The sequence below is a fragment of the Symphalangus syndactylus genome, chromosome 16 (genome assembly GCF_028878055.3).
Source record: "Symphalangus syndactylus isolate Jambi chromosome 16, NHGRI_mSymSyn1-v2.1_pri, whole genome shotgun sequence".
Taxonomy (NCBI): domain Eukaryota; kingdom Metazoa; phylum Chordata; class Mammalia; order Primates; family Hylobatidae; genus Symphalangus; species Symphalangus syndactylus.
This window is the reverse complement of record NC_072438.2, coordinates 96,015,755-96,037,397: the sequence shown is the minus strand read 5'-3', so window position 1 is coordinate 96,037,397 and position 21,643 is coordinate 96,015,755. Positions and strand designations below refer to the sequence as shown.

Sequence of the window (21,643 nt, the reverse complement as noted above, 5' to 3'; positions counted from 1 at the left end):
GAGGGAAGTCAGCCCACAGAAAAGACATTCACAAGACACGCATTTGGCAAAGGACTGGGGCAAATCAACAAGAAAAATCCAATAAATCCAGACAATTAAAAGAAATGGGCAAATGACTTGGACAGGTACTACACAGAAGAGGATAGCCATGTGGCCAGTAAACAGATGAAAAAATGGTTGATATCTCCCACAGGGCAATGCAACACCCTGCACACGTGAGAACCACTGACGTGACAAAGGCAGCACCCAGCATGGAAGGGAGTGCAACATGAGCTCTCATCTCTATTGAGAAAGCGTTCACTCCTCCATTCCAGAACAGGGTTCGCAGCATCTAGTGATGCTGAGAACGCATCTCCCTATGGCCCAGCAACCCTGCTCCTGGGCATTCACACGACAGCAGCGAGTATGTGTGTGCACCCAAAGACATAAATCCACACATCATCACAAAAGCGAGATTTGTAGTTGCCAAAAACTAGAAACAACCCAGTGCCCGCCTACAGTAGAATGGATTCCTGATTGTGGTGTGTTCACACAGTCAAAGCTATACGACGACAATGAAGATGAACAAGCTTCAACTAGACACAACAAAAGGGATTCATCTCACATATAATGGTGAGCAAAAAAAGCAGGCGCAAAAGCGCACACGGTGTGGCTCGGTGTATGTGTGGTTCCAAACTGTGCTGTTCAGAGGTGGGAGGTGGGTCCTGTTGGAATGCAGGTTAAGGATAAGTAGGAGGCATGAGGGGCTTGCAGGATGTGGGAGAGGTGCTGTTCCTTTGTATCCTGTTTGCTTGGGTGTGTTTCATTTGTGACGATTCACTGAGCTACGTACTTAGAATCTGTTCATTTCCCTTCTATCTGTTTGTAGTGGCTGAACGGGGGCCCCCTAAAACATAGGTCCACAACCTAGTTCCCAGAATCTCTTACGATGAGAATCAACCCTACCTGATATGGCAGAAGATGTGACTATGGTGAGGATCTTGAAAGGAGGCACTGTTGTCATGGGAGATGACAGCTCCATGCGTGTCATTGCCCCTGAGGACATCCCAGGGGGACAAGATGTGGAGGTGGGAGACAGTAATATTGACGATCCTGACTCTGTGTAGGCCTAGGCTCACGTAGGTTAGCCTAGTTGATAGGTTTGTAATGTAGGTTAGCCTGTGTTTGTGTCTTAGTTTTTAACAAAAAAATTTAAAAAGTAAAAAAATAAAAAACTTAAAAGCTTATACAATAAGGATATAAAGAAAGCAAATATTTTTGTACAGCTATCCAATGAGTTTGTGTTTTAAGCTAAGTGTTTTTCCAAAAGAGTCAAGTTACAAATAATTTCAAAGTTTATAAAGTTAAAAATGTACAGTTAGTTTAGTATATTATTGAAGAGGGAAACATTTTTAATAAATTTCATGTAGCCTAAGTGTCTGGTGTCTATAAAGTCTGCAGTAGTGTGTAGTAATGTCCTAGGCCTTCACATTCACTCACCACTCACTCCCTGACTCACCCAGAGCAACTTCCAGTCCTGCAAGCTCCATTCACAGTAAGTGCCCTATACAGGTAAACCATCTTCTTTTCTTTTTTTTTTTTTGTTTTAAGTTCTGGGATACATGTGCAGAACATGCAGGTTTGTTACATAGGTATACATGTGCATGCATATGTTTATTGCAGCACTATTTACAATAGCAAAGATTGGAACCAACCCAAATGCCCATCAATGATAGACTAGATAAAGCAAATGTGGCACATATACACCATGGAATACTATGCAGCCCTAAGAAAGAATAAGATTATGTCCTCTGCAAGGACATGGATGAAGGTGGAAGCCATCATGTTTTGTCTTTTGTACAGTATTTTTGCTATACCCTTTCTATGTTGCAATACACGAATACTCACCACTGTGTTGCAATTGCCTCCAGCATTCAGCACAGTCACCTGCTGCATGAGTTTGCAGCCTGGGAGCACGAGGCTCTCCCATACAGCCTAGGTGTGTAGTAGGCTGCACCATCTAGGTGTGTTTAATTAAGTACATGCTACGATGTTTGCACAACAACAAAATCACCTAACGACGGGTTTTTCCTAATGTATTCCTGTCACTAAGTCGTGATTGTTTTTGTAAATCCCATTTCACTAGCTGGCGCATCCACGCATTCCTCTGATCCCCCTACCAACGCCAAAACACACCTACATTGGGTATTTGTTTTCCTCTGCTAATGGCTGCACAAAGAAAAGTCTCTTCTTTTCAATTTGCTCACTGATGCTGCTGCTGTGTCCTGGTAGGAAAGCAGGCGTCTCACCAGGTGGGTAGGAGGGGACTCGTCTCTGGCTCCCTGAGCTCCCTGCAGCCATGGCTCCAAGCTCCACACCGCACAGGTGATCCCACCCATCCTGGGCCCCAGTTTAGAGAAACTGTCACAACCATTGAGGAGAATTAGGAGAGACACAATAAGCATGCCTATGAATGTGGCATACATAAAAAGTCTAGAAGGACACTCAATAAACTCAATAAACAGCCTTAGTGGTTGATCTCTGCAGAGAGGGCCAGAGAGCTGGGAGCTCAGAAACATGACGAACCAAAGCAGACACTTCCCCGTGCCATTTCTGGGAGGGGCTGATTGGTGACACTTTTTTGGGTCACAGTTTGGTAATAATTAGCAACATTTAAGTACTCATAATTCCATCTTAAGAAATTAATCCCAAGGGACTCCACAGATGCCAGTCCAGGACAATGAACAATGGCGTACCCCACAGCACTGCTGGCATCATAGAGTCTAAGCATATTGTGGCTCCTCCATGCCATGGGCACCACCGACGGGCCTGCCAGCCCGCCCCTGCTGACAAAGATTTGCAAAGGTATTTTAAACGAAAAAAGCAAAACTCTGAAGGGTGTGTATAATGCGATCCTCTATGTATTTTTCTGAGCACAAACCTGAATATACGCACAGAAGGCATCTGGTTTGCGGATGTCCGTGGTTAGAAACACTGAGGCTGGGTCTGGAATGCTCTGCACCATTCACATTTTTCACCATGAAAAACAAGCGTGCGAAACAGCAGTGTTAAGTACACTCACTATCTGCTTTTGCTTGCTTGCTGCACAAAAATAACATTTGTACAAACAAAAGACTATTTAAGCTTAACAAGAGCAGCAATAAAAAACAGGTCCAAATCGATCCTGTGTACGCCCAGTTTCTGTATGGAAGGGCTCTGTGCTGAGCAAGCTCTCTGGTTGCACACTGTGCACAGTTAATAAATGGTTATTAATAATAGCATTGATAATGGCCTCCACGTGCTACTGAAATGCAATTAGTTTCACAGTGGGGCATGATACACGTCTGAGGATGAACATTCAATTTTCACTCTCATCCCAAACTTTTAAGTGGTCAGACCAACAGTTTGCATAAAAGGCCCATCCTGTGTGTTGCACAGTGTCTTAATTTCATAACTCGACCGCACCCCAGGCTCCAGCTGCTGCTTTTGATTAAATCAGTGGACGACTGTGTTAACATCCCTTTGGGACTCTGACACTCCAGGCTGTGTGTGGCTGCAAATTAATAAATGCTGGGGCATAAAGAGACTGCCCAGAGAGCACCTTAAAATATGTGCTTCTTCCCCTAACATATCGTGGGAGAAAAAGAAGGGTCCCTGGAGGGTTGATGGGGTGGATACCCAGAGTGAGCATGGGAGGGCAGGCAGGGAAGGGACCATCTCTTCCTCATCAGCAGCCCCTCTGCAGGCAGATGGCTGCAAAAGGCACAGGAAAAGGGCTCAGGGCATTTTCAAGAGGAAGGTTGGGCAGGAAGGAGAGGGGAGAGAGCTGGAAGGAGGAGGCAGGATGCGGCAGGCCCTGGAGCCGTCTTTGCATCCAGCCACCTCCCCCAGCCTTGAGAAGAGGAACAGGAAGTTAGGAACAGACGATGGCAGATGAAAAGGTGAAAATAAACTAGGTGTGATGCGTTAAAGAGGGTGATGCCTCCTCGTTAAAGGAGGGTGACTCGTTAAAGAGGGTAGCAAGTCCTGCAGCCACTGCAGGCAGAGGAGGCCCTGCTTCCCCGACCCATCCACCCGTGTCTGCAGGTGGCACCTGACAATGGCTGTGCCTCCCAGGACTCCAGCTCGAGACTCGGGAATCCTCCCACCTGGAGAATCGGGAAGACTCCTGCTTGCTTTTCCAGTTGGATTATGTACCTTGGTCCCTCCAGCATCTACACCCTGACTTGAGACTACTCTAGGCAGGGGCAAAGGTGAAGCCAGCCAGGGAGGCAGCAGCCGTGGATGTGAGCAGGGCCATGGACAAAGCCGCTCATCTGCAGCTCCCAGACGCAACCTCTGGTGAACACTGTCACCATCCATGTCATTCCTCAGCACTCCCAGAGGGAGCCTGCAGACGACCCCGCGTGGATGGCTGCTGCTTCTTATTCCAAACTCGGTCTAGACAGTGAGGCGCAATGCTGGGCCTTGCGCTCATCAGATAAACTAAACTTGAAAACTCACAATGACACATCTGGGGTTTAAATTTACTTACATGAAATTCAATTTTTAGCCTTAAGTCACTCCTACAAAGTAAGTTTCTACAGGGAAGGGCCAACATGAGCACGCAGTGAATGGAAATCCAGGCCGTCCTCATCCTGAAGGTGCCAGAGCAGGCCCCGCCGGCTGCCTGAGAGCTCCCACTCCCTGTCGGTCCCCTCTGCCCCTGCCTGCCTCTGTTCTCTGCCCTGCCTGCCTCTGTTCTAAGGACTGTAAGAGCTAAACCTAAGATCACTCGACTCCCTCGTAATCAGGGGGGCTGTGCAACAGTGTTCTTGTCCATGAGATGTGAGCAGAAGTCCATGAGAAAGACAGCCCTTCCAGAATAAAATGGCAAAGCTTCCACAGGAGAAATCTTTTTGCCCACTGACCTTTGCCCTCCCTCTTCTATGTTATTCCTGCCTGGAATGCAAATATGATGCCTGGAGGTGCAGCAGCCATCTTGTAATGTGAGGACAGAGCCAGTGCTGAGGATGGCAGAGCAGACAGGTGAGCTTGAGTCCTGGTTGATGCCTGCGAGGAGCTACCACTGTCTGGGCAGACAGCTTAGCATTGCTGTTGCAGAAGAAAAATTAATTTCTATGTTTGCATCTCACTGTTAGCTGAACCTTTGCTAATTTGCAGCAAACCTATATGAAACAGTAAAGGACAATCATAATTAAAATAAAATACAACACATATGTATAAATATACATTTATAATTATTTTTGGTGCATATTTAAATTAAGGAAGATAAGTTATGTAAAATTATTTTTAAAATTTTAAGGTATGATGGACGTTATTATCCTGTATAAGATTGCTCACTCCTAAAAAAACCTGGAAAACTTCAACGATAGTGGAAAAACAGATGCTTTTTAATCCATCATGAAAAATCCTAGCACAAGCCCAAGTGGAAACACTCTTCCCCAGCAAAAATGCAAAGGCAGAAAAGCCCCCTGAGAGAGGGAACCTAGCAGTCAGCCTCCCTCCTACAGGACTGCCTTAATTGCTGGGCAGTAAATGGCTTTGTAGAATGTAACGTGGTCACAAAACCCCAAGGAGCCAACTGCAGAAGGAGAGGCAAGCAGACCCAGTGCCGAGCAGAAGAGGGCAGGGCCATGAAGGAAAACAAAGGGACATGTGACTGCCTGAGCACCAGAGAAGCCCCAGCCACAACCGGTACTCAAGGGGCAGCCCCACCTCTCTGCTGCTTTGCTGATTTCTGATTCTGAGCAAAGGGTGCTATAAATAAAGCTAGAAATAAATATTCTGCCAGTGTATCCCTTGTTTTCCCAGCCTCTGTTCCAAATTTCCTCTTCATGCTCAGCTGCAGGGTGAAGCCGACCTCCTTCCTGCTCTCATGATCATAACGGCTCTGCTGTGAAGACCGCAGCTACGGGGATCTTGTGACCTCAATTGGTCCGTACCCACATCGAGGTAATAGCCAATCTGTCTCCTTTCTCTATATGTCTGAAAAAATAATAAACTGACCTGAGCATGAGCTCATCTAAGCATGCTGTTCTGTACCAGGGAGACTTCTCAACGTCACCATCCTCATCCCCATCTTCGTGGAACCAGGGCTAAAGGTCCGGCAGACATGTTGGAAGATGCAATGTGCAAAAAAAAAGGAAAAAAAATTAGACAGTTGCTCTGGGAACCAAGACTAGCAATCAAACAGTAAAATAAAGACAGGAATAACCAAAGTGACCCTTTACTGACTGGTTGCTATTGATTGGCTGATCAATTACTTAGCACATCCCCGGCACCACAGAGAGTAAACGTGTAAGCACATGCTTTCCTTCTATCAACACTGGGAGGTTGTTCTCCCTACTCTAGAAGTACCCCCAGCTGAGAGAAGCCACCAGGCCATACAGCAAGGAAGAGGCCAAATTGGGCCATAAACTGACGCCTGCCAGTTCTCCCTGCCCAGCCGGGACCACAGGCTGCAGCACAGGGTCTCCACCATCAAGCATCACTTTGAGCTGCAGACAGGTCAGGCCTCAGGAACCCAGCCAAACCAGGTAAGACCTACGTGGGGAGCCCCCCATCCAAGGCGGGAAGCTGCCAAATCATGGTGGGAAGTGAAAGAGGGGCTGGTGATTCAGCACGCAGCACAGCCAATTATTGAGAGGTCCAATATCTGGCCATGGGCTGAGCAAGGGGGTCCTGGGCCTGGGAGCTTGCTGGGAGCCACCTCCCAGGTCATGCACCTGGGCTGCCAGGGCCGGGCTGTGTCTGAGCTGAACACTTCAGTAAGCACCTGCTTATCACAATGGTGACCAAATCCCCCAGGGCTGCAGCTCTCTACAGCGTGTGTGCCTTTTGTACCATCCCCCGTCTCATCCATTCTTAGGCACTTATATTATTTTCCTAGGGATGCTGTAACAAATCATCACAAGCTGAGTGGCTAAAAAGAACAGAAATTTAGTCTCTCATGGTTCTAGAGGGGAACAGTCTGAAACTAAGGTGTCAGCAGAGCTGTGCTCTCTCGGAAGGCCCCAGGGCAGGGTCCTCCTGGATTCTTGCAGCTTCTGGTGACCCTGGAGCTCCTTGGGGTGCCTTGGCTTGCATGTGCATCAGTTCGATCGGCCACTGTCCTCACCTGGCATGCTCTCCTGTGTGTCTCTATTTTCTCTTATAAGAACACAAGTCATTAGACTTAGGGTTTACCCTAATCCAGTATGACCTCGTTTTAACTTAACTGGCTACATCAGCAAAAACTTGAGTTCCAAATAAAGTCACATTCTGAGGTTTCAGGTGGACACGATTTTGGGGGAAGCACCATTCAGCCCAGTCCAGACTCCCATCTGCAAACTTCCCCAATTGCCCTGCCTTATCCCTAAGTCCCTAAAAGACTGGATGACTACACACACACACACACACACACACACACACACACACCGATGCATGCACACGGAGCTCATCAGTACATACATATGGATACACACATGTGTGTATATACATTGTTACATTAAAATGAATTAGCTCTAGTACTTAGAGGCCGCCTTCTAAACAGAACTGGGAATCTGGGACTGGAGCAGGAACCAAAACAGGGTTCCTTGGAGTCCCTGCTCCTAATGCAGCACTTTGGCAGCTGGGAGAAATGGCATCTTCCATGCAGGGGTTACTGATCACCTTGGCACCTGCGTTCCCACTCACACTCTGCCTGAACAACCATCCCAATACATTCCACTGCTCACCCTAACCAGCAATGAGTACAGCCCCAGTGATTTCAGGGTGTGACATGCTCAGAGCTCCTGCAAGCTGAAGGTGAGACCAGCACACACAGCACAGCCCGACCAGCACACACAGCACAGCCCACCCAGCACGAGGCGAGGCACCTTCCCCGTCTCCCTCAGTCCCCTCTCCCCTCCACCTCTAGCACATTGTGTCTGATGGAATGACCAAAGGCAGTCTGAGCAGCACACGCCCCCTTCCAGCAAAATCCCGGCTGCAGTTGGCCTACTGCATGCGTGACCCTGGAGATGCCCCTTCCCTGTTTGCGACCCTGGCTCCCCTCTGTGAGTGGAGTGGGTCTGGGGATAAACGAGGTACCATCCCTCAAACCTGTGCACGGTGCCCGATCCAGAGTCAGTGATCGACACCTCTTACTGTGGAACAGCGCCAGGGTCTCTCCACAGAGTTGGAGATGCTGGTCTTGGACTCCCAAGGATAATGGCAGCTGGCACTGCCCTCTGCAGTGGCGCCATCGAAGCTGCTACATCTGCCTCCAGAGCCAAGCCCTGTGATGAGGCCAAGCCTCAAACGGCAGGATCATCAGGGCAACCTCAGGGACACTGCCTAGCAGACCTGGGCTTTGACAGGGCTCCAGAGAGGGATGGAGGAGCTGGGTCCCCAGCTGTGTCCACCCAGCTAAGAGAACACCCCCAATGGGTCAGCTTGGGGACCTCAAACTACAGACTTCATGACTATTTTGGAGGAATCTTTTTTTAAGTCTCAGCTGCAGCATTTGAGTACACATGGTGTGTGCAAGCCTTCCAGTATCAAAGTGGATGGAGCACAGGGCTGTGAGTCACAGGATGCTGCTGGACACCCGGCCCCTCCCTGACCGGCCACACACCCGTGGCCAGTCAGCCAGCCCCTGGAAGGCTGGGTTTATGTTGATACTAAAAATTTGCTATCGAGTTTATTCAAAATAATAATGTTCTGCCTGCAAAACACCTGGATTAGTAATTGGCTTGGTGATGGAACTGCTATGCCATTCAGCCTGCTTGTAAGCAGGGAATTCATACTTCAGAGGGCTCTATTCTCCAAAAAACTCGTGAGAACGATGCCATCTGCATCTGTGCCAACACGGCAGTGTGGTGACGCTTCAGGTCTGTGTACGATAAATCACTGCAGCCAGACAGTCCTCAAATTAGAACTGGCCTCCTCTATCTTTCCAATGTGTTTAAAATTACACAGGCACGTGCATCCCATCTCTGTTTGCCATGCACTTCCCAAAAACAAACCGCCCAGTATGTGTGTGGTTTTGAGACTGTGTGTGTATGAATGACAAGCTGGAGCTTATGTCTGTGGAGAACCCGCACTTACCAGCTCAGGAAGGGGACACTGACCTCCACCTGGGAAATGAGGAAGTTCAAGTCTTCCTCTGGCAGTGTCCTCAGGGGCTTCCTGCGACACTGCTGGGGACACAGAAATTCTCCCGCCTCCTGCCGGCAGCCACCTATGCACGCACCACTCCTGCCCCGTGGCCTGGTGGTCCCGCACACTGCAGCCCGTCCTACCCTCAGAGGATCTGCACTCCCAGAGGTCTGCTGCAGCGTGTGTATGCCAGGGCCATCTGCAAAAATTCCGGCTTTCTCAGCTGTGTGACTCCCAGTGCCACCCACAGTATTTCTTCCTTATCACCAAGTCATGTCATTTGTTTTCTTTTTGTGTCATTTAGTTATTTTTCTTCCAAAAACACAGAAGAGAATCTTTTGGTACAAGGAAGAAGACAAACACTGCTTCTGGTTCTTTAAACACCCAGACTTACTGTGTTATACAATTTGAGGCCAAATGCATACATCAGTTTGCTCATTCATTTGTTTAACAACTGATATGTACCCATTACGTCTCAGTCACTGTGATAAGTGCAGGGTGTAGTAGTGGACAAGGTTGGTGTGGTCCAGACTCTTAAGATTACAGGGTTGAAGGTCAGATACTTCCTCTGTAACTCTGAGTTACCTTTGACACTTATTGGATGTCAAAGGAGAGTTTGACAAACAGACCAGCACTGGTCTGAGGTGTCAGAGAAGGTGAGATAACAGAAATGACTTCTACACTGCAACCTGAAAGATGGGCACAGGTGAACCAGGAAAGAGATGAGTTATGTGGAGGTGTGGTGGACTGAGAGGATGAAATATGAGTATGATTGGAGTGAAAATAAATAAATAAAATCAAGGAAATGGGATATTTAGGAGACTTAGCGACGGCAATGATACCAGGGCAGAAGAGGGAGGGACAGAAAGGAGGCAAAAATGATATGACCAGCTAAAAGTTCATGCCACTTTCTGAGGCAGACACAAAGGGAGACTTGGGTGGGAAAGGTATCTGTGTAATTTTAGAGACACTGAGTGTGAGGTTCCTGGGGAATAGAGAGAGGGAAAAAAATGGAAGTTGGGTTACAGAAGTGTAGGACTCAGTTAGGCTGGGCTATAAACCTGGAATCTCAGCACAGGATAGTAACTGGTGCCAGGGGATAGAGGAGCTTGCCCAGGGAGAAGGTGGGTAAGGAAAGATGCCTCGAGGAACCCAAACCTGAACCTCTGCTGGAGCATGCTGTTTAGAAGTCAAGGAAAGAGAGGGCTCTCCGGAAGCTGTGCTGGTTGGAATGGGGCCTGGATTCAGCATTTTAATAAGCTCCTTGGTGGTTCTGCCATGAGTAGGCAGAAGTCTGCTTTGGAGAAACTTATTCAGATAGAGCTTGGACAAGGTCGACCCTCAGCTAATGTTGATTGAATAAACATGTTTTGTAATTACATATTTGTCCATCTTTCTGTATCAATGCATACAGACCTTCATTCCTTCATTCATGTTAGTCATAGCATAGTTATCCAGCAAATGGATAAAGCATGATTTATCTAAGCCATTATTAATGGACATTCAAGTTATTGCCTTTTTTCCTTTATAAACGACGTAAAAATTAACACCTGCCTATTCTTCTGCTGGGTTTTCTTGTTTGTGAAAGAGCTCTGCATAGTAGTTATTAAGTTCCTTGTGATAGGTGTAAGTATTATAACTGGGCTCAGTGGCTCACACTTACAGTCTCAGCACTTTGGGAGGCCAAGGAGGGAGGATCACTTGAGGCCAGGAGATTGAGACTAGCCTGGGCAATATAGTGAGACCTCATCCTTACAAATGAAAATAAAAAACATTAGCCGGGCATGGTAGTGCACACCTATAGTCCCAGCTACTCAGGAGGCTGAGGTGGGAGGATCCCTTGAGCCCAGGAATTCAAGATTACAGTGAGCTATGATTGTGCCACTGCACTCCAACCTGGACCAGAGCGACACCCTGTCTCTACTGAAAAAAAAAAAAAAAAGATCTTTCTTAGCTTTTTTGCCTTTTGAGTTTATGGTGTTTTTAGCCTTATGTTATTTATTTTTTTCTAACAGCTATACAGCCAAATGTGTCGATCTTTTCCTTTGTAACTTCTTCGGTTTGTGATACATTTTAAAAGTTTAAGAAGTGGTACATCTGCCACCTAACGTCACCTGAGTCTTCACAGGACCAAGGACTGTATATTGTCGAACTCCCTTGGGGCAATGGCACCTCTGTCACTTGGACAGATGGGTCAATTCTGTGCAGGTGAGTGGCAGGAAACACAGCAGGCTCACCTGGCTATACAGGGTAAACATGTGACCTCGTTTGTAGCCAGCACCTGTATTGTCACTGACTGTAGAAATATTTTAACGAGGCACTCATATACATTTGACAGGATTCAAACAATGGAAATAAAAAAAGAACACAGAAAATTGATAAACTACTCAGTGACATTACTGATATTCCCCAAAGATGAGCGCTTCCCCTTGTAACTAACACCTGGTTATTTCAGGACTTGAGCACAATAGAGACAGGTTGTATCACAATCCTCATCAAGTGTAACTCCAATAGCTCAACTTCCAGGAATTTACCCTAAATAAGAACTGAACAAGTGGAAGATGTATGGTCAAAGATACTAACTTCATATTAGTGAAGAACTGTGAAGCACACAGGTACCCAATGGGAGCTGATGAACTAAGCCCAGGAGAGCCACAGAGTCTTGTGACGTGGCAGGCACAGGCCCAGCTCTCACGCTCATTCGCTGGGTGACCTGAGCAGGCACCTCAGGTCCCTCATCTGTAAACCTCACCGATTTACTGTGGGAATTGAGGCAATGCATGGAAAGTGCTTAACCTGTGTCCAGCAAGTAAATAACAACACATCTGCTATTCACATATTAATGGAACACTAAATATTAAAATTATGTGAGAGGACGTTTATTGAGTTGCCCAGATTTCATGGCATCCTGTTAAAAGAATAAAGGTTACCAACTCATAGTATAGTAATAATTCCACATCTAGTTGTTCAGTGTGTGTGCACATCTGTGCAAGAGAAGAACATCTAGATGGATGAAAATCACAATAGTAACAATTTGGGCAGAAATGTGGAGACTTTTGTAGCTCTATTTTTCAGTTTTCTGTAATGAACCCTTCTGATTGTACACCCAAAAAGATAAAGAATGTTCTAGTTCTGTGTAAAGGTGGGGCTTAATTTTTGCTTTTTCATTCTGACCCACAGCGGCAGCACAGATTATTTAAAACAGTGATACAGGCTCAGGCCCTGTTTGAGTCCGTACCTGCCTCGTGGTGGTTCAGTGGTGTCCTTGGGCGTAACAAAAATCAGTGGGCCCTGGGGCTGTTTGCCTGATCTGTGTCTGGAGGAAGAAAGGGGTGGGGAAGAAGAGGACAGAAGCAAGGCAGGGATTGGAACGAACTGAGTGGCAATGGGCAGGGGTGATGTGAAAAAGCTGATCAAAATGGTTGATACCGCCCCAGGATGGCTCTCGCAATCATTCTTTTAACCAAAATGAGGTCTTTGAGAAGAAGGGATGAAGGACCAGCCAGGTGTGTGCATCTGAACCCAAGCTCCTCCAGGTGGAGAGCCCTGGAAGACAGTGTCAGTGACAGTCACAGCATGCCTCGCCGAGTGTCAAACGCGGCCTGCAACCCTCCAGCGCTCTCCCACTGACATCAATTCCGAGCTAAGCAGACTCCTCAGCAAGTCAGAGGATTTGAAAGTGATGGGCGCTTGCAACTAACAGTAATGGCAGGTGGGGTGGAAAAACGAGACCTTCCCGTGGAATTAAGGGGTATGTGGCCTGTCATAGCATTGAGGGGCTCCAATACCTATTCATTGCCTGGGGACCCACTGTGGTGGTGTCATCAGACACACTGATGAGAGTTAGGAGTTCCAAGGCAGTGCATCCATATACCCAAACCTTTACTCAAAAAAAGACTGGTGAATATTCCAGAATAATGTGTGACAGCTACACTGCCCCTGCTGGGCCTAGGTCAGCAGACTTGTCATGCTGTGGGGCTGTTTTCAGGGCTACCAGATATGCATCTCTAGCTGACAGTCACCCTCTCTTCCCAAGGCTCAGACACCAAGATTAAAACAGCTTGAGGCCACCCGATTAACTCAGTCCCAGGATATGTACAACAGCCCCTACTGCCGGCACATCCTCCATGTTTCAGAGCCCAGGAAGAGAGGACTGTGGACACCTTGGAACCATCTGGAACCAGCACAGAGGGAGGTGAAGCTGCAGGGATTCAAGCATGTTAAGCCCTGGTGCCCCAGCTTCAACATCAGTAATATAAAGAAAGCCAGACCTCACAGGGCTGGCGAAGGCCAGGTGAGTTGATGCAGGTGAAGTGTGTGGGAAGAGCCCAGCGAGCCGCGTGCCCATATGGCCCTCACGCAGCAGCCAAAAGTCAGCATCCTGATGCCGGAAAAACAAGGCGGAACAGCGATTCAGGCACCTGAACCTGCCAGACAGGAGCCTCCTCTACTCTAGCAGAAATTCTTCCCCTTGGTAGGGGTAGGAGTCCTTTTCTGGTGCTGTTTTGGAGAGAACAGAACTGCTAGCGAGGGACCAGCTTCCTAAGGAGCCTGGCCCCTGACTCTTGGTAAATACAACCCTCCTGGGGAGTATTCTGGACTGAGTGGCATCCCCCCAAAACCCCAGTGTCAAAGCCCTAACCCCAGGACCTGAGAATGCAACTGTATTTGGAGACAGTCTTCAAAGAAGTAAGTTAAAAATGGGTCCTTCGGGTGGGTCCTAATACCATCTAACTGGTATTCTTAGATTCTAAAGAGGTTACGACACACAGAAGAGACACCAGGGCTGTGACACACGCAGAGGAACGACCACGTGAGGTCAAAGCGAGCAGGTCTGCAAGCCAGGGAGGCCTCGGGGGAAACCCACCCTGCAGGCACCGTGAGCTTGTACTTCCAGCCTCCAGAACTATGGGAAAATACACGTTTGTTGTTTAAACCACCCAGAATGTGGTGTTTTACTCCAGCAGCCCTGGCTAGATCGAGGTTGGTTCAGGATCATTCGTAGGAGGCAAATTAATGCTGATTCCCAGGGCCCATCCTAAAGCCTGCGGCTCAACAGGTCTGAACTGGAGCGCTACCTTACTAACAAGCCTGCCCAGGCCATTCGGACACAGGGGTCTACAGGTCAACCTCAGCACAGGCCGCACTAGGGCCTCCACTCCAAGGGTGGCCCACAGATCACAGAAACAGCGCCACCTGCAGTTCATGAGAAATGCAGTTTGCAAGGCCCAATGGACGTGTGAATCCGAACCTGCAGGTTCACAGAATCCCCTCGGGATCTGTAAGCACACTGAAGCTGAAACACAGCCTTGCCGGGCATCTTTCCAGAGTGTCAATAAATTGGTGTACTATGGTCCCTAGGAAAGGGTTTGTAGAAAAAATTGGAATTCTGCATTTTGCTTTAGCTTTTCCTGCCTAAATGCCTGGAGAACAAATTTTCTTATGAATATTACCAACCCTCTGGGAAAGTCATAATTAACTGTTTGCAAGACACATTGTACTATGTTATAAAAATATTACAAAAATAATTACATGGAATAAGCCACATACTTAGTTTATTATACGCATATCTAATTGAAATCCATGAAAACAGTTACATTTAAAACATTCTTTATGCACTATACTTGAAAATGTAAAATATAATACCAATTAAGTACTTCCTACATTAAACCGATTTCTCTTTTTTTAAAAAAATTTTTCCTAGTCGTTTTAGCTTTCTGACACCATAATAAAATAGAACAGAAAGAGTACATTAAAAGAAAAATATTAGGTAGAATGTTGTAAAACTTTTAATTTACCCATCATATTTAACATTTCCAAGCCTATTTTCCTGCGCCTCATCTGCCTGCAGAGAGAATGATCCCTACAGTGTCGAGGGGTCAGCACTCTGAAAGCCAGTTGACGCCGGACAAGCTGCTGGAACAGCTGGGGCACAGCTCCGCCTCTCCTCCAGCCCCTCCGTCCCGTGAGGCCAAACAGTGAGGACAGAGTGGCTGAGGGGTGTGTCCAGGACCCACTCCCACCACAGCAGGAAGGTGGCATGAGCACTCGCAGTCCCGGCCTCACGCCGCATCACAGTCACGGGGGGATCTTCAAACAGGAAGGGTGAGCTGGTTAAGAAGGTGGGTGATCCTCCCCCCGGATGCTTCGATACTTAGCCATGTCTTCTGGAAATACTTTAGAAAGTTCTTGAATCAACAGGCTTTTAAATTTCTACAAAGAAAATACGTTATCAAAGGAGCTCTTCACATCAACACTCCAATAACTATTTAAAATATGCCTTTTGGCAGTTTAAACACATGGCCCACTAAGCAATACAGGGCCACAGGACTGACCTGAGACTTCCACTGATCTCAGAGAGGAAATGACACCAATGGCAACATATGCAAAAGGAAGCGACACTGCACAGCCCCGGACGTCACCACCAGCAGCACAATTCTGTACTGCCCAAAGGCACCGGTGTGACAGGAGCCTGCTGGAACTGTAAGCCATGTCCCTGGTGGCCCAGTGGCTGTGTTCACATGGAGAGAGACATTTCTGCTGGCCAATATAATTCTCACTCAGCTTTACCAAGCGAAATGGAACAATCAAAACCAGCGGCCCTCGCTATTGATAAGGAGTGCACTGGCTCTGAAGGTGACAATGGACTCAACAACTCCTCAATCCCAAATGGACAAAACAGAGATGAGGCTATGGGCGCCATAAGAACAACTATGACAAAACACCACTTCTGAGGTGTCCTGTTTACCACCAGGAGGGGATCACCTGGATGGGATTCTGGAAGCCCTGTGACCTGCCTGTGACCAGGCAGGTCTCCTTCTGACAGCTCCTCCCCTTGCTCCTCCCACTCGGCCAGAGCGCCAAGAGGCCACTGTGTGACCATCCCTGCCTGTGCACATTAGCCATGGCTGAGCACACGTGTCCCAGTCTGGCACCAGGCATCAGTGGGAACACAACATTCACGCCCTCTGTGATCCTGGAGCTCAAGCAGGCGGCAGAGGAGACAGAACAAACAGAAAAAACAAAATTAAAAGGTAAATCTTGACCAGCACTCTCAAGGAAAGCTTTAGAAAATGCTGGTCCCAAAGGCCTCTGAGGAGGTGAAATCATCTGAAACTGGAAGGACAGAGTTGCTTATGCAAAGAGAACATGGAAGAGCTCCAGGTGGAGAAGATGGCAGGAGAAAGGAACACAAACGAAAGGGCTGGATGTATTCCATAACCGAAAACCAGGCCGGCGTGGATGGCTGGGAGGAGGAAGGGGCACGTGTTGTGAGCTGGGAGGAGAGGCAGGCAGGGGTCCCTGCCGCACATGGCAACAGTTGCATGGCGCCAACAGAAATGAGTGGCCGTTAAGTCCAACTAAAGAAACAAAACACCAATTTGAACTACATTTGAGTCAATTTAAGAAAAAATTATATATTTCATGTTCAAGTGCAGAGAGTTCTCTACATCTCATCAAGGCAAAGAAAAACTAAGTGATCTGCAGAATTTCATTGACAGTGGATATGGTAAAAAGAAGTTTGGAGGTCAGAAGCTGGACAAAGAAAAATCAATATTCAAGAATCCTCTAAACCAAAGAACCATGACTACAGGGAAAGCCTTCAACAGTAGAAATTACTACAGAAAGTATCAATGCAATAAAAGTGCATCTTAAAAAAATGAAAATGATCACAGCCAGTGAGAACTATCATCACAAAAATTACCCTGGATTTCCTTAAGAGTAAGATTAGTGTATGTTTTGTATGCTATTACACAGCTGATATCTAATTTTACTTACTGCCTATTACACAATTCAGAAATCTCGATGTGTAAAGTTATGAAAGTCAATATTCTAGCAAGTATGGAAAAAAATAAGTCTCTTAACCAAATTTGACTGAGAAGGCATCTCTTCCCCGTGTATTTCTGACACTCCTTAGAGACTTACCTTCATGGTGTCGATCTTGCCTTTTACTTGCTCATTTTTAGCTAGAGCCCTCTCCAGGCACTCTTTGGTGTAGAGCTGGGGGTTTCGACCTTGATCTATGTATCTGGAAACATGAAACATTTCAATTAGCATTCCCATGACTGACACTTATTCTCACAGCTTTCTGAAAGATATGGGGGGAAAAAGGTCAGGTATATATAACTGCACATGGCCTTGTTTAGACAAAACTGAGTGTAGGAACCAGGGGAATTAAGATTCCCTCATTTACACAAGTATAGATAATCTGATTTCATTACTTCTGATAATACGAACAGCTCATAAAATCAAGTAATGATCACTTATAAACCCAAGCACACTTCACAAGCCATACCACTTTACATTTGCTTAGCATTTGCACTTTTCAAAATTCGTTCATGCTATTTATTACCTTTTTGATCCTTACAGCAGCTTGTATGGTAAGGCAACTCTTGACAAAAGAAAAAACCAAATGAGATCCAGGGGTTTGGGCCTGGGTGACACAGGAGGATCCTGCTACGATGCAGCCTCCACTCTAGGTCAGCCCCGCTGCTTGGCTCCTCCTCTGTGGAGGAGCTTCAGGGGAAAGGAAAGGAGAACTACAAGCACAAGAGCCCCAGCCCTGACGACCCCAAGATCCTTTTACAAACCACTCCATTGTTTTAAAAAGAAGAGGGGGCTTGATATACCACTTTACTAAATACACCTAAGTAATTTAAATATAACAGAGACATTCTGGCCAATTATTTCTAAACAGTATAAAACTGTTACTTAGAATTTTTAACACTTCCCCCAGAAATTATCTTCAGTATCCTGAAGATTTAATTAACATACTACCTAGATCAATACCTATATTTTACCAAGAGCAGGCCACCTGCCTTTTTCTGTACCTTAAAGAAATCCTTATCATTCAACTAAATTGAATCATTCATTATTTAAAAAGCAAAAAACAAAAACTGAAAACTAACTCTACTTTCGTTTTTTATAATTGGGGCCAAAAATATATAATCACTTCAGAACAAAGATATCATTAGGTTACTACCAATGGTATAAAAAGTAGCCTTGATAGATAGCAAAAGATAAAAACATCACAAGTTCTAGAAATTCTATTTCATTTCAGTGTTTTTGAAATAATGTAATGTGGCAAAATTACGGTTAATTCTAAACAAAACCTATCCATTTCTCAAGAAAAACCTGACAGGCTCACAGAATAAGGTCAACCATGTCAGCTGACGGTCGTTTCTTCAACAGCATGGACATCCTCCTCAGACTTGGTTCTCTGAAGACCCAAGGGTGAACCCACTCCTGCCCACACACAGAGTCCTGGCGACAAGGGCCAAGCTGCTTTCATCTTAGCTAAAGACACAGTTGGTGTGTATGAAAATGTACACGCTGCAAAGGCCACTGGGACCTGGAAATTCCTTCTACATTGGGTAGACATCAACCACCGATTTGCAGATAAACTCCCAGCACTGCTCTGTATTAGGGTTCACTGGCATACTCTTCCTGATACCCTAGGTCAATCTCACTCTTCCCCGTGCCCAGCACTTCCCTCTGCCCTTAAGCAATCTGTTCACATTAGTCTCCATTTGTTCTGCTTCAGAGGACACGAGTAGTTACTTGCCACTTGCCACTATATGCATCCCCTGCATTCATAATCAGAAGAGCACAAAGGAGGACGCTCTGTATTTCTGGACTGAGAAAGCCAAAGCCGAGTCTGGAGCTGTCTCAGGTGCAAGACCTTCATCCCACCTGAAGTCACAGACCTCAGTGGGGCCCACTGAGCACAGGTAAGGAATATGGGGCAAAGTCATCAGCAGGTGAACAGAAGATCAGAGACCAAAACCACCTCTGTGTCCTGTCTTTGTAGGCAGCTGCTGCACTATAGCTAGAACTTGTATCTCTGACCTTTTGGATGGAAAACAGCCATAACTCTTTCCCTTTACTGCCTAAGGAAATCTAGCAATTTACATTTGCAGTTTTGCTGCAAGAAATACTAGAATGTTCTTGCTGTTCCAAGCCAGTACCATCACGGAGAGGCTGCTTTGCACTGGTCAGTAAAGTATGAGTCCGGGGGTTTCGTCTTAACTCTGACACTTACTAGGTAAACAACCTATTGGAGTTACTTATCAGGTCCTTCATGTGTGAAATCAGAGATGTGACCAAATCAGTGCAAGAAAACCTGGATTTTGAAAATCTAAAAGCTTATTCCTGTATGTGTTCTGCACACAACTCTCCATAGAAAACAGTGAGCAGCCTCCCCAAACATGCTTGGAATAAGAACTCTTTCTTTCCTCCTTTGACAGAACAGATACTTTCATCTCTCAGAACTAGCACTCCACGGGCAGTTTGGGAACATCAGACCAGATTGCTTTTCAGGTTGCTTCTGGCTGCCATTTTTAAAAAATTTACAATATAGCCCTCATAGGACTTTTCACCTCTTAAGGAAAAAAGGAAGTTTTGTGGCTGTTCTTTAGCGTAAGCAGGACTTTGAGAACCTATGACGTATTTCATATATTTAATAAGCTTTTATTTACATGTAACTTTTTTTCAACAATAGAATATTAAGGAGATTCTTTTTTTTTTTTTTTTTTTTTTTTAGTTTTGTAATCCCATTAGAACGTAAGTTCCATGAGGGCAGGTATTTTTGTCTATTTTTTTTCCACCGGTACATCCCCAGCACCCAGGCTGTGCCTACCATACAGCAGGCACTCAAATGTCAGTGATGAAGAAGTCACGATACCACACCATAACTGAACAAGATTTATACCCAAGACGAATATCAAGAATGTTACTTACTCAAAAACTTCTAACGGTACGGTAATATCATGAAGCTGCTGTCTGCACTTATCAATATCCTGTAAGCCAGTAACAATAAAATTCCTGGGGGGAAAGGCAAACACACAGGCATCTGGTTAATCTCACTTGACAGTATAAGCACCACCCACAGAGCTACCCAGCCAACTGGGGCTCCACGCAAGTTCGTTCTCCTCACAGCTGTGCGGGTTACACATGGCTCTTAACTCTGGTTAGCTACAAGATTCCTAGGACACCGTTAGAGTTACAAAATACCCTTAAATATTTGTTACTTTCCTTCTCAACTAGAAATTGCCAGTAAGGGGGATGGAGAGGGAACCTGACGAAAAATATGAACCTTCTCTCAAAAACAATTACCTGACTGTGCATATGACTGTGTGTGCGGTTTCAGCGAACACATGAGGCAGCGGACTATACTCAAAGTCTGAGGGAAAGAAAGCCATACTGTCTGGTTTAGCTTCCTCTCCTCTCTGGAGCCTTCCTACACCACCAGGCTGGCCTGGCTATTCCCACAGCACTCGGTATGGAACCTCTGCTGCAACATTTTCTATGTCCGTGCCCCATATAAAGCCCTTCTCGAAAGTGCTGTACTTGCATTTGCCTTTTCTCCATCCCAGGGCCTAGCAACATGAACAGCACAAGGCTGTTGCCAGGAAATAATAATAATAAACATTCTGCAGCCTTTCTCAGCACCACCTCCCGCCTAGTTCCTCCACTGTCAGGCCTATGCAGCAGGTGGCTTCGGAGCCTCACCTTCTGAGGCCTAGTTTAGGGCGTGCACTCACTGTGGAGCCAGCCTCCCCTCTGGAGACAGAGACTGAATTCCCAGAAGCGCTCCAGGAGGAAAAGGCTGGGAGGGGGTTACACATGAGAGGGGATACGCTAGAAGAGAAAGCATGATTCCCTTGATAGGGAAACGGAAAGTATATCATCGGGCCATGATGACGTCTCCACAGGGGCCTCAAACAGGTTCCTCTAACGCAAATTGGGAAGGAGGCGGTTGGCAACAGGCGGGAGCGCGGGCCCCGCCCTCTGAACACAGCCGGGAAAGGCGCCCCGAGCTCCGGGACCAGACCAGAGGGCTGGCGGGGCACGAGCAGCGGTCAGGTTCGGGTCGGGCTCCCTAGATCCCCGCTCCCCGAGCACGCACTTCCCGGCCAGGCCCTGGGGAGACCCCGGCAGCCTCGGGCCGCCACTCACAGCTTTTGGTTGAGCCCAGCCTGGCTGCTGGGCTGGAAGTCACTGACGATGATGCCGAGCTGCCGAATGTTCTCCACGAACTTCTCCAGGTGCTCCTCCAGGTGGTCAAACTTCTCCGCCATCGCCTCGGCCCGACCCCCACCCACACAGCTTCAGGCAGCAGCGCCGCGAGCGCGGCCCTACGCTCCTGCTTCCTGCTTCCGTCCGGACAGATACGACTTCCGTTTCCTCTGGGGGCGCGCGGGAGAGCTCTTGGAGGCGGAGCCTGGTTATCGGGACGGGCGTGTTGGGGGCGGGGCGGGGCGGGGCGGGGCGGGCTTTCGGAGCGGTCTGGATTCTGGAGGAGGCCTCGGCACGCAGCTGGGCGAGTACTAACTGCTTGCACTCACATCAGACCTGTCTCGGCCATGGGAGAAGTTGAAGACTTGGTGCAATGCAGCATCTTCAAGCAATACACAATGGATGAAAATCCTAAAGTTTGCATGAAGGACCAATAACGGTAGTCTCCCTGCCCCTCTACCAGAGCCCTTGGGATCAGCGCCGACCTGCCTCCTTTCCTCTATGTAATCGGCGGCCACCTCCC

At 47.0% G+C, this 21,643-nt stretch overlaps 1 protein-coding gene across 19 annotated transcripts in view; it reads right to left on the bottom strand.

The window, feature by feature from the left end:
* MED10 (mediator complex subunit 10) overlaps nt 1-21,397 on the bottom strand; it is a 462,922-nt gene extending 441,525 nt beyond the window's left edge. For 5 of the 19 annotated variants that reach the window (XR_010116272.1, XR_010116268.1, XR_010116269.1 and 2 more), the window contains exons 1-6: nt 21,061-21,284; nt 19,843-19,926; nt 17,029-17,131; nt 5,989-6,077; nt 4,890-5,147; nt 2,921-2,995 (exon numbers count right to left, since the gene is read on the bottom strand). Coding sequence is in view for 6 of the 19 variants with exons in the window: in XM_063619590.1 (XP_063475660.1) it covers nt 4,911-5,073; nt 5,989-6,077; nt 17,029-17,131; nt 19,843-19,926; nt 21,061-21,182 (561 nt within the window). In the remaining 13 variants the exon portion in view is untranslated. Of the gene's footprint in view, nt 1-1,564; nt 5,148-5,988; nt 6,078-14,640; nt 15,316-17,028; nt 17,132-19,842; nt 19,927-21,060 lie in introns of those variants that run through there. The other 14 variants (XR_010116265.1, XR_010116264.1, XR_010116266.1 and 11 more) reach the window with 9 other exon arrangements.
* Between the last annotated feature and the right edge of the window lie 246 nt (nt 21,398-21,643).